A 13,493-nucleotide genomic window follows, 5' to 3' on the forward strand; every position below is an offset into this window, starting at 1 on the left:
CATATATGGCCAATCAATTTTCTACAAAGACACTAACGTAACTCAACTGAGGATTAAACGGTCTTTTTAACAAATAATGCAATTCAATCTATGCCAAGAAACAAGAAAAATCTCCAATAAACAACGTACCTTGCATCTAAAGGAGCTAGAGGAAGAACAACAAACAAAACTTCAAACCAGAAGAAGGAAGGAAATAATAAAGATTAGAACAGAAATGAATACTACAGACATTGAAAAAAAACAATAGTAGAGATCGATGAGACCAGGTGTAGGTTGTTTGAAAAACGAAATCAATAAATTAAAAACCTCTAACCGGATTTGTGAGGAAAAAAAGAGAAAGGGCTCAAATACATAAAATTACAAATAAGAGAGGAGAAATAACACCCAACATCACAGAAATACAAACAATTAGAAGAGAATATTACGAAAAACTCTATGTCCACAAATGGACAACCTAGAAGAAATGGAAAAATACCTAGAAATGTATAAAACCACCAAAACTTAAACAGGAAGAAATAGAAAACTTGAACGGAGCAAGAACCAGCAAAGAAATTGAGTCAGTAATCAAAACACTCCCAACAAACAGAAGTCCAAGACCAGGTGGCTTCACAGGCAAAGTCTACCAAACATTTAAGGCAAAATTAATATTTATTCTTCTTAAATTATCCCAAAAATAGAAAAGGAAGGAAAACTTCCAAATTTATCCTATGAGACCAGCATCATCCTGATACCAAAACCAGACAAAGCCACCACTAAAAAAGGGAACTACAGGTCAATGTCCCTGTTGAAGAAACATGCAAAAATTCTCAACAAAACACTAGCATACCGAATTCAACAGTACATGTTACAAAATCCTTTAACCTTGAATTATCACTGTTGTATTCTTTGGGTAAATACCTACTGGTGTAATTGTTGGATTATAGGGTAGTTCTGTTTTTAACCTTTTTGAGGAACCTCCATGCTGTATTCCAGAGTGGCTGCACCAACTTGCATTCCTACCAACAGTGCAAAGGGGTTCCCTTTTCTCCACATCCTCGCCAACACCTGCTATTTCTCGTGTATTGTTGAAGTTAGCCACTTAGACAGGTGTGAGGTAATATCTCATTGTAGTTTTCATTTGTATTTTCCTGATGATCAGTCATGTTGAGGATCTTTTCATGAGTCTGGCCATTTGTATGTCTTCTGTGGGAAAATGTCTATTCATGCTTTCTGTCCAATTTTAAACTGGATTATTCATTTTGGGGGTGTTGAGTTATAGAAGTTCTTTAAGTATTTTGGATACAAACCTTTATCAGATATGTCATTTGCAAATATCGCTCCCATTCCATAGATTGTCTTTTAGTTTTGCTGATTGTTTCCTTCGCTGTGTAGAAACTTTTTATTTTTATATAGTCTCAATAATATTTCTTGAAAGGGATACATGCATCCTGATGTTTATAGCAACAGTATATACAATAGCCAAATTATGGAAACAGTCCAAGTGTCCATATTGGACAAGTGGAATATTACTCAGCCATAAAAAGAATGAAATCTTACCATTTGAAATGACATGGGTGGAGCTACAGAGTATTATGCTAAGTGAAATATATCAGTCAGAGAAAGACAAATACTGTATTTCACATATGGTAAAATCATATGTAGAAGTTAAGAAACAAAAAAACATTTGAGCAAAGGGAAAAAAGAGAGAGAGGCAAACCAAGAAACAGACTCTTTTTTTTTAAGGAAGTTTATTTTCTTTTTTTTTTTAATGTTTATTTATTTGAGAGACAGAACATGAGCAGGGGAGGGGCAGAGAGAGAGGCAGACACAGAATCCAAAGCAGGCTCCAAGCTCTGAGCCGTTGGCACAGAGCCTGACACAGGGCTCAAAATCATGAACTGTGAGATCATGACTTGAGTAAAGTCGGTCGCCTAACTGACTGAGCCACCCAGGCGCCCTGAAACAGACTCTTAATTATAGAGAACAAAACTGATGGTTACTAGAACAGAGGTGGGTGGGGAATGGGTGACATAGGTGATAGGGATTAAGGAGGGCACTTGCTGTAATGAGCACTGAGTGATGTATGGAAGTGTGAATCACTATATTGTACACCTGGAAAAAAAGACATGCATTTAAGTCTTTAAAAAAAGCATTCACTGGGGCACTTGGGTGGCTCAGTTGGTTAAGTGTCCAACTTTGGCTCAGGTCATGATCTTGCGGTTGGTGACAGCTCAAAGCCCGGAGTCGACTTCAGATTCTGTGTTTCCCTCTCTCTCAGCTCCTCCCCTGCTCGCACTCTGTTTCTCTCTCAAAAATAAATAAACATTTAAAAAAATCATTCACCATGATCAAGTATTCCTGGGATGCAAGGGCGGTTCAATATTCACAAATCAATCAGTGTGATCAATAAGACAAAGGATAAGAATCATATGATCATTTCAATAGATGCAGAAAAAGCATTTGACAAAATACAACACCTATTCATGATGAAAACCTCAACGTAGGTTTAGAAGGAACATACCTCAACATAAGAAAAGCCATTTATTAAAAACCAGCACCTATCATCATCTTTAATGGGAAAAAACTGAGATCTTTTCCCCTAAGCTCAGGAACAAGACAAGGATGTCCACAATCACCACTTTTATTCAACATAGTACTGGAAGTCCTAGCCACAGCAATCAGACAATGAGGAGAAATAAAAGGCTTCCAAATTGGCAAGGAAGAAGTAAAACTCATTATATGCAGGTGACATGACACTATGTATAGAAAACCCAAAAGACTCCACCAAAAAACTGCTAGGACTGATCAACGAATTCAATACAGGTCCACGTTCCAAATCAATGTACAGAAATCTACTGTTCTTCTATACACCAATAATGAAACAGAAGAAAGAGAAACTAAAAAAACAATCCCATTTATAATTGCACCCAAAATAACAAGATACCTAGGAATCAACCTAACCAAAGAGACGAAAGACCTATAGATGAAACCTATAAAACATTGATGAAAGAAATTCAAGACAACACAAAGAAATGGAAAAGACATTCCATTCTCATGGATTATAAGAACAAACATTGGTAAACTACCTATACTGCTCAAAACCATCTACACATTTAATGTAATCCCTATCAAAATAACACTAGCATTTACCACAGAACTAGAACAGTCAGTCCTAAAATTTGTATGGAACCACAAAAGATCACGAATAGCCAAAGTAATCTTGAAGAAGAAAAGCAAAACTGGAGGCCATCACAATCCCGGACTTTAACCTGTATTACAAAGCTGTAATCATCAAGACGGTATGGCAGTGGCACAAAAACAGACACATAGAGCAATACAACAGAATACAAAATCTGGAAATAAACCCACAATTATATGGTCTATTAATCTTCAACAAAGCAGGAAAGAATATCCAGTGGCAAAAGACAGTCTCTTCAACAAATGATGTTGGGAAAACTGGACAGCAACATACAAAAGAATGAAACCGGATCACTTTCTTACACCATACACAAAAATAAATTCAAAATGGATGAAAAACCTAAATGTGAGACATGAAACCATAAAAATCCCAGAGAACACAGGCAGTAACTTCTCTGACATCAGCCATACCATATTTTCTCTAGAAAGGTCTCCTGATGGAAGGGAAATAAAAGCAAAAATGAACTTCTGGGACCTTGTCAAAATAAAAATTTCTACACAGAGAAGGAAACAATCAACAAAACTAAGGGCAAACTACAGAATGGGAGATGATATTTGCAAATGGCATATCTGATAAAGGTTTGTACCCAAAATACTTAAAGAACTTCTATAACTCAACACCCCCAAAATGAATAATCCAGTTTAAAATTGGACAGAAAGCATGAATAGACATTTTCCCACAGAAGACATACAAATGGCCAACAGACTCATGAAAAGATCCTCAACATGACTGATCATCAGGAAAATACAAATGAAAACTACAATGAGATATTACCTCACACCTGTCAGAATGGCTAACATCTACAACACACGAGAAATAGCAGGTGTTGGCGAGGATGTGGAGAAAAGGGAACCCGTTTGCGCTGTTGGTAGGAATGCAAGTTGGTGCAGCCACTCTGGAATACATCATGGAAGTTCCTCAAAAAGGAACAACCCTACGACCCAGCAATTGCACTACTGGGTATTTACCCAAAGAGTACAAGAACACTAATCCAAAGGCGTACACACACCTCTATGTTTATAGCAACATTATTTACAATAGCTAAATTATGGAAGCAGCTCAAGTGTCCATTGATGAATGGAAAGATAAGAGTTGAGATGATGATGATGATGATAGATGATAGATAGATAGATAGATAGATAGATAGATAATAGATAGATAATAGGTAGGTAGATAGGTAGGTAGGTAGGTAGGTAGATAGATAGATAATGGAATACTACTTTCACAGCCATAAAAAAAGAATGAAATCTTGCTATTTGCAATGGTTCGGATGGAGCTAGAGTGCATCATGCTAAGCAAAATAATAACAGTCAGAGAAAGACCAAAACCATATGATTTCGCTCATATGTGGAATTTAAGAAACAAAACAAAAATGCAAAGGGAAAATATAAGGGAGGGAGAGATAAATCAAGAAAGAGCCTCTTAATGATAGAGAAGAAACTGATTAGCAGGGGGAAGGAAGGTGCGGGAATGGGTTAAATAAGTGATGGGGATTAAGGAGTTCACATCTTGTGAGGAGCACAGAGTGTTGTACAGAAGTGTTGCATTACTATATTGTATACCTGAAACTAATGCAACACTATATGTAAACTAACGAGAATTAAAATAAAAACAACAATAATAATAAGCCTCAACCCTTTCTCACACCCAAAAATTAACATGAAATGAGTACAGACTAAACATATAAATCAAAACTATAAAGCTCCTAGCAGAAAACATTGGAGAAAAATCTCTGTGACTTTAACGTAGGCAAAGATTTCTTAGATAAGGCATAAAAAGCACCAAAAAAGAAAAAACAAACAAGCAAACACATTAGGCTTCATCGAAAATGTAAGACTTTTGCTTCTGGGAAGACACCATTAAGAAAATGAAAAGAGGGGCCCCTGGGTGGCTCAGTTGGTTGAGCATCCCACTTCGGCTCAGGTCAAGATCTCATGGTTTGTGGGTTCGTCCCCACATCAGGCTCTGTGCTGACAGCTCAGAGCCTGGAGCCTGCTTTAGATTGTGTCCCCTTCTCTCTCTCTCTCTCTCTCTCTCTGCCCCTCCCCCACTCGCATTCTGTCTCTCTCTCTCTCTCAAAAATAAATAAACATTTTAAAAAAAGAAAATGAAAAGAGAAGACAGACTGAAAGTATTGCAATACATATATCTAACAAATAATCTGTATACAAATTACATAAAGAACACTCATAACTCCAACTTAAGACTTAATGGACACTTCAATGGGCTAAAAACTAAACAGACACTTCACAAAAGAAGATCTACAAATGGCCAAAAAACACATGAGAAGATGCTCAATGTTATTAGTCTTCAGGGAAATGTAAATTAAAAATACAGTGAGATACCATTACACATCTACCATAATGGCTAAATTTTATTTTTTTTTTAATGTTTATTTATTTTGGGGACAGAGAGAGACAGAGCATGAACAGGGGAGGGGCAGAGAGAGAGGGAGACACAGAATCGGTAACAGGCTCCAAGCTCTGAGCCATCAGCCCAGAGCCCGACGCGGGGCTCGAACTCACGGACCGCGAGATCGTGACCTGAGCTGAAGTCCGACACCCAACCGACTGAGCCACCCAGGCGCCCCATAATGGCTAAATTTTATAAGACTTATAGTATCAAGTACTGGCAATGATCTGGAGCAACTGGGACTCTCATATGTTGCTACTGGGAAAGTAAAATGTTGCAACCACTGGAAAACAAACTAGAAGTTTCTTATGAAATTAAACATGCACTTACCATAGGACTCAAATATCAAACTCCTAGGTATTTAATAATTTTAAAAAATGATCTCAAAATTGGCGTGCCTGGGTGGCTCAGTCGGTTGAGCGTCTGATTTCAGCTCAGGTCATGATCTCATGGTTTGTGAATTCGAGCCCCACGTCGGGCTCTGTGCTGACAGCTCAGAGACTGGAGCCTGCTTCAGAATCTGTGTCTCCCTCTCTCTCCCTGCTCACACTCTGTCTCTGTCTCTGTCCCAAAAATAAACAAACACTTAAAAATTTTTTAAAAATCTCAAAATAAATAAATGAACTTAAAAGGGGGGAGGAGGGCACCCGGGTGGCTCAGTAGATTGAACGTCAGACTGTTCATTTCAGATCAGGTCATAATCTCATGGTTCATGAGATGGAGCCCTGCCTCAGACTCTGTGCTGTAAGCACAGCTTAGGATTCTCTCTCTTCTCTCTCTGCCTCCCTCCCACTAGTATGTGCAGATGCTCTCTCTCTCTCTTTCTCTCTCTCTCTCTCAAAATGAATAAAAAAACTTAAAAAAAAAAATGAAAACACATGTCCACACAGAAACTTATACAAAAGTATTCATGACAGGTTTATTCGTAATAGACAAAAATAGGAACTACATCAAATATCCATAGGTGGGGGAATCAACTCTGGTACATTGGTACAATGGAATACTATTCAGAAAAAGAAAAAAAAGAATGAACTACTGATACATGAAAGAGTACATGATTATGAAATTCTCTCACAGTCAAAACTAATCCTTTAGTGACAGAATGTGTAACTGGTTGTCTGGGAACCCGTGGGTAGTGAGAGGGAAGAAAGGAACTTTTGCAGGTGATAGAAATGTTCTATGTCTTGACCCGATGGTGTTTAAGAGATGTATACATTTGTTAAAAACCCACTGACCTCATGACTTAAAATGGATGCGTTTTATTGCATGAAAGAATAACTCAATAAAGCTGTATTTTAAAATGTCAAGGTCAAGGAAAACAAAGAACCCTGAGGAATTCTCCCAGAGTAAAGAAACATCACAACTGGGGCACCTGAGAGGGGGGTTCAGTCAGTTAAGCAACTGACTCTTGATTTTGGTTCAGGTCATGATTCCAGGGTCGTGAGATCGTCTTGCGTTGGGCTCAGCACTGAGCATGGACCCTGCTCTCTCTCCCTCTGGCTCTCCCCCTCTCACGCTCTCTCTCTCTCTCTAAAATAAAATGTAAAAAAAAACCAAAAAGATACATCACAACTAAATGTATCATATGACCCTGAAACGTGCAGGAAAAATGCCTATAAATGATATAATCAGGATAGTTGATAAATTTGAATATGGGTTATAGATGAAAACACAGTACTCTGTCAATGCTAAATTTCTTGGTTTTGATAATTTTACTATGGTTGTACAAGACAAAGTACAGTTCTAATAAAACATTTAGGAAAGGGACATAATGACCCCGATTTATTATCAAACAGGTGAGCAGGGTGGGGGGAGGGGAAAGAGAGAAGGACTATAAAGTACAGATAGAACAAAATATTAACAAATGGTAAATGTGCAAAGACTATATGAAAGGGCTTTTTTTCATTTTTTTAATGTTTACTTATTTTTGAGAAAGACAGAGTGTGAGCAGGAGAGGGGCAGAGAGAGAGAGAGGGAGATACAGGATCTGAAGCAGGCTCCAGGCTCTGAGCTGTCAGCACAGAGCCTGACGCCGGGCTCAAACTCACAAACCACGAGATCATGACCTGAGCCAAGGTCGGATGCTTAACCAACTCAGCCACCCGGGTGCCCCATGAGAGTTTCTGTACTGTTGTTTCAGCTATTCAGGAAGTATAAAATTATAGCAACAGAAAAACATTTTAATGAGAGGTGATTATCTAGATGGGAGAGAGGAGGCTAAATATTTTTTAGTTCTTAATCGTGCCATCCCTCAAAGCCGAGGCTATTTAAATGATTCATCCTATTAATAAGGAAAGACCCAGCCTATTAATAAGGAAAAGACTAGACTATCAGAGATGTCTAATTGCTTCAGGGAAATAGAAAGAGAGAATTTCTCAGGGCCACTAAAGAGAGGGGAAATTGCTCTCCAAAGACAAAATCTTGCCCTCTTCCTCAAGAAAAGATCAGGTATCTGATTTCTTAAATCATAGTCCAAAAAGAACATTTTCTTCCTTCTCTAACTCATCTCCGTTTCCACAGTAAACTAAGTCCTGCTATCAAAAACATTAGTTTGTAAATAATCACAAATTATCACAGCAACAAACAAAAAAAATTACAAAATTCTATCTCATATTTTCTTATAATTATTGAAGCAGGGAAAGAAAATATCACCAATTGTCTTCTCACAGATACAACTGTACATCTGAGAGCACTCAGCATTTGTTATTCTTGTTGAAGATAAAAATGCACATTGTCCTCTCCCAGAAATATTCATGAATGCATAGTGCCTGTAGAACAGAAAGCATACACGCTCAGCTGTTTAATTCTGAAGCTGACAATAACATAAATTATAATTTTTTAAGTCCATTGCCTAAATATCTAGAAAATGGAAATATTATAACTTCATCAGTAAAAGATTTTCTTTTGGTCTTAGCCTATTAAACAGAATATCAACCTTTTGATCCCATAATAATCTCTCATTTTATTTTACACTGGGAATTTTTGTTAGAAGGCAAAATTACCTTGCAATATTGCTATGGAGTCACGATACAGTAAGCCTGCTTTCCATTCCTCATATAATTTGTATTTGCTATGTATTTGAATATCCAAATCTCTTACAGAAAGAAAAGAAAGAAAGAAAGAAAGAAAGAAAGAAAGAAAGAAAGAAAGAAAGAAAGAAAGAAAGAAAGAAGGAAGGAAGGAAGGGAGATAAATGAAACTATCTTATGAGGCATGGGCAGAAAGCATAAGATGTAGTAAATATATATGAATAAGTAAATCAGTAAACTTGGAGACATGTCAGGTATATATACAATAAATAGAGCACAGGAAAGGAAGAAAGAACCAAGCAGCACTAAATGTCTCACTCAAAATATACACTATGAACAGAGATACTCAACATCCATGAGGTCTTAAACTCACCTCCCATGATGACATGCATACTGGCCCTCTGCCTAAAAAACTCAAATAAAATCCATACCTGCTCAGCAGGTTCACTGAAAAGCTGCAGTTGTGGCCGGGCTTACGTGTTCCTGCCTCTCCCCAATAGAGAAAATGTGTATGCTGGCCATAGAGCCTTCTGTTTGGTGGGCCCTCTTAGTCAAAACTCAAGTGATGTCCTAGAAACCACACCATTATCAGGAAAGCAGTATGCAGAAGAATCAGGCCCTATGAAGATTACTTAAACCAGGATTCGAGTGATCCTTTTACCCACTGGCACCCTATCCTGAGTTTGACAATTGATCCCATTCCAGCCCACTGTGAAAAGCTGTCCCATTTCTTTCCCCTTGCATAGTGCTATTTGTTTTAAATTGATTTGATTAACTGTACAATTTAGTCATCTTAATTTGGCCCATGAGCCTTTCTGTTCTATGCTTCTGAGGTCTTTGCCTAGAAGTGTACTCACTATGACTATATTGAAGTAATCTCCTTCATGACATCTCTTGTAAGTTTGCAGCCCAAAATCACACTACTTGTAGGACCTAAATTTAGAATTAAAAGTGGCCCAGATACACCATACCCCAAGGTATCCAAAAACAGCTAATTATTCCTTGAAAAAGCAACCTTCATCTCAGTCCCCAAATAATTTCCACAGCAGCTCAAAAAGAAAAACAAAAATCACTAAACACTACAAAGGAAATGACACCATGAACAAAAGCAAGCAGAAACAATAGAGTAGACCCACAGACTTCAAATATTAGAACTATCAGATACCAAATATAAACAAGTATGTTTGATACCTTTCAAAAGACAGTTTGAAAATATGAGTAACTAGCAAGATTTGAAAACTTAAAACAGAATCCCTAGAAATCAAAAGTGTAACAGTTAAGATTTTTTAAAAGTCATTGAGCAATTTAAAAGATTATAACTAAATATAAACCCAAGCGTTTACAAAACACTGCACTTCAAAATAAAACTTTAAGAGTGCCTAGCTGACTCTGTTGGAAAAGTATGCGACCAGGGCCATGAGGTTGAGCCCCATATTGGGTATAGAGATCACTTACTTACTCACTTACTTGCATAAAGAAACAAATTCAAAATAAAACCATAGTGAAGGTATATGTATGCATGTTTGTGTGTATACTAATGTATATTTATGTCTATAAATAATATAACAATATACAGATCATATGATGCGATAATATTTCACACGTATCGAAAATATCCTAAGTCAAAAATGCATTTAATACACCTAACCTGCTAGGTTAGCCTAGCATGCCTTAAATATGATCAGAACACCGATGTTAGCCTTTAGTTAGGCAAAACCATCTAACACAAAGCCTATTTTATACTCAAGTGTTGAGTATCTCCAGTGATTTGTTGAATCCGATAGTGAAAGTGAAAACCAGAATGGTTGGATGGGTACAGGATGGTTGTAAGTGTCCGGGTTGGTGATCTTGTGATCACGTGGCTGACTGGGATCACATGGCTGACTGAGAGCCGCAGCTCCCAGCATCACAAGAGATCATACTGCACATCACCAGCCCAGAAAAAGATCATATGAAATTTTCAAAGTACAAATTCTACTGCATATTGCTTTCACATTATTGTAAAGTAGAAAAATTATAAGTCAAACCATTATAACTCAGGGACCATCTACAAAGGTGTGTCAGATGAATTTGGGGTATCCTCAAAATACTCATCTGTCATTGTGGGAGGGATCACTATAATTCAGTCAGAATGAGGTACTTTATAATTTTGGTTTATTTTGTGTGCCTCATAACACATACGTCTGAGCATGTGCCTAGGATCATAATTTTGTTAATAATCTGCATGACATTTCCCTTCCTTTTTAATTATACTTCCTAAAACATTTTCTTAATCATTCTACTTGTTCTTACCAATGACCTCTGTGGGAAAACTGTGGGAAACAAGACAAGATTCTTTTTATATACAGATACATCCTGATTCCAACACCAATGTTGGAGTTTGAATGCATTCATTCCAGAGACTTACATCCCCAAAAGTGGGTCACTGTCAATCCATTTCCATTGTCTTTCTCCTCGATTATATGATAATCCAATCCAGTAGTAATTCCAATAAGTTTGGGTTTGAATGAAGGTCTGTAAAGGAAACAAAACATATCATGTGACTAGCTCCCATTGGTTAGATAAATGAAAAAACCAGATAAAGGTCCCAGCTATTTCTATGGCTGGTACTCTGCTATGTTCCATACCATCCTTCATCTCTACTTCCTAGAAAACCCTCTCTTCCCGTCCATCCCTATGCTTTTATCTTCTGAAGTAATTTTTTATCATAGATTATTTACTTAGTATTAAAAATGGCTGCCAAGGGGTTCCTGGGTGGTTCAGTCAGTTAAGCATCCAACTCTTAATTTCAGTTCAGGTCATGATCTCACTGTCATAAGATTGAGCCCCAAGTTGGGCTCCATGCTGGGCATGGGGCCTGCTTAAGATTCTCTCTCCCTCTCTCTCTGCTCCTCCCCTGCTCATGCTCTCTCTCTCTCTCTCTCAAATAAAATTAAAATTAAAATTAAAATTAAAATTAAAATTAAAATTAAATGGAGAACTCTTGGGGTGCCTGGGTGGCTCAGTCGGTTAAGCATCTGACTGTCGGTTTCAGCTCAAGTCATGATCTTGTGGTTTCATGAGTTCAAGCCCCGCATCAGTCTCTGAGCCTGCTTGGGATTCTCTCTGTCCCTCTCTGCCCCTTCCCCACTCACGCTGTGTCTGTGTCTCTCAAATAAATAAGTAAACTTAAAAATTAAAAAAAAAAAAATGGAGCATTCCTTTAAAAAAAATTTTTTTAATAGAATAAAAAACAAAAATGGCTGCCAGTCTCATGAATTATTTAAAACACGAAAAAAATGTAAATTTAAGTATCTAACAATAGACTTGTTAAATAATTTATGACACTATGAAACTACTCAAAATCATGCTCCAGAAAAATATTTAAGGATACTGACAGTGATCATTACATATTCTTAGATGAAGAAAGGAATTTTCAAAACAAATTTATTAAAATAAGAAGTATATATAAGAAGTTGTGCATCAGAGCTGAGAAAGGCTTGCTATAGTTTAGTAGTCAGAAAGGGTGAAGGGAAAAGGGGTAGTATTTGGAAATATTTGCTATGTCAAAAAATGTAATATATCAAAGTGGCATATAATGTCTGATCAAATGTGTGAGTGTATTTTAAAATATAGGTTTAAATTTAAGTGGGTTTTACTGCAACAAACAAAAATAATTTTATGACTTCATATCATAAATTTTTTTTATGTTGTGATTTAAAACATCTATTAGATTTGCATATAAATTTTGTGTTGTTTTCCTAAGTGATAAGTAGAGGTTTCAGACTGATCTTTGAAAACATTTCTCAGTAAAAAACATTCTGTGTGTGTGGATGGTTTTTATTGGTAATAAATTTAAAAGATAATTTTGATATTGTCACTTTATTTTCTCTTTTTACAATTCATTTTAAAAATATATACATCGATACAATATATTAGAATATTGATCAAATAAATGTGATGTACAGATGCAATGAAAATCACCATTAGGCTAATTCGTAAAACTGTTACCACTTTTACGTTACTCATTATTATCTCCATTTTGCAGCTGGAAAAACTGAGACCCAGACGCTAAGTAATTCACCCAAGGTCACTTAGTTAGAAAGTGGCAGAACTGGATTTTGCCTGATACCAGGCAGTCTGGCTCCTGGATTCCTAATAGTACCTACTGGATCAGATTGCCTCCAGGTACTTAGTTGCCACCTTAGAAGGATAAATAACCACTGCTTCCAGGCTGCAAATACCAAAGGGTTAAGAGCTCCATTGAAGGAGAGCCATGCTTTTCAGGGAGCTGTTCTGAAGATGCCTTAGAAAAGGAAATGAATGCAAAACCCCAAAGTGAATCTTCAAGGGGGTTTTCCATTTTAGAAATATTAATGGTCATCATGAATAGATAATATAGGAATGCTTAGTAAGTGGCAGCATCATATATGTCCATCAGTAGGCAGGGTTTTCCAGAACCCTTAACTTTCTTAACTACACAACTTGTGCTCACTCAACAGATACAACCCAGAGGATAACTGAAGTTCCCTCTGTCTGGATTGCCACATCCTCATTATCTTGGGTCCAGGGGTAAGAGACCTGGTGCAAGAAAATAAAAGTGAATGTAACAGTCCATGTTACCAGTTCATCTTGATCATTTATCTTCAGAAGAAATGAATTATAGCTTTGGCATGTCTGTTTACATCCCTTCCAGTTTTTATATTCAGGAATAAAATAGTAACACTTTATTCCACAACAGGACCAGTGGCTTTCGTAGAGTTTGCCTGCAACATATAAGGTGAAACATGACCTGCTATTCCATTAAGCAGAGCCATATATTTATCAGCCCTCCATAACTAAGTAAAATCTTAGTATCATCAATAATGACAATATTACGTTCATCAAGATTCTGG

General features: G+C 37.0%; 1 protein-coding gene across 2 annotated transcripts in view; it reads right to left on the minus strand.

Moving 5' to 3' along the window:
• Positions 1-338: 338 nt before the first annotated feature.
• The window catches only part of LOC106965724 (killer cell lectin-like receptor 2), a 32,288-nt gene continuing 19,133 nt past the window's right edge, over positions 339-13,493 (minus strand). For both annotated transcript variants that reach the window (XM_027035564.2, XM_015061806.3), the window contains 3 exons: positions 13,222-13,364; positions 11,027-11,133; positions 339-8,358 (listed from right to left, as the gene is read on the minus strand). In XM_027035564.2, coding sequence (XP_026891365.1) covers positions 8,199-8,358; positions 11,027-11,133; positions 13,222-13,364 — 410 coding nt within the window. In that variant the 3' untranslated portion in view covers positions 339-8,198. The remainder of the gene's footprint in view (positions 8,359-11,026; positions 11,134-13,221; positions 13,365-13,493) is intronic.

The sequence above is a fragment of the Acinonyx jubatus genome, chromosome B4 (genome assembly GCF_027475565.1).
Source record: "Acinonyx jubatus isolate Ajub_Pintada_27869175 chromosome B4, VMU_Ajub_asm_v1.0, whole genome shotgun sequence".
Lineage (NCBI taxonomy): Eukaryota > Metazoa > Chordata > Mammalia > Carnivora > Felidae > Acinonyx > Acinonyx jubatus.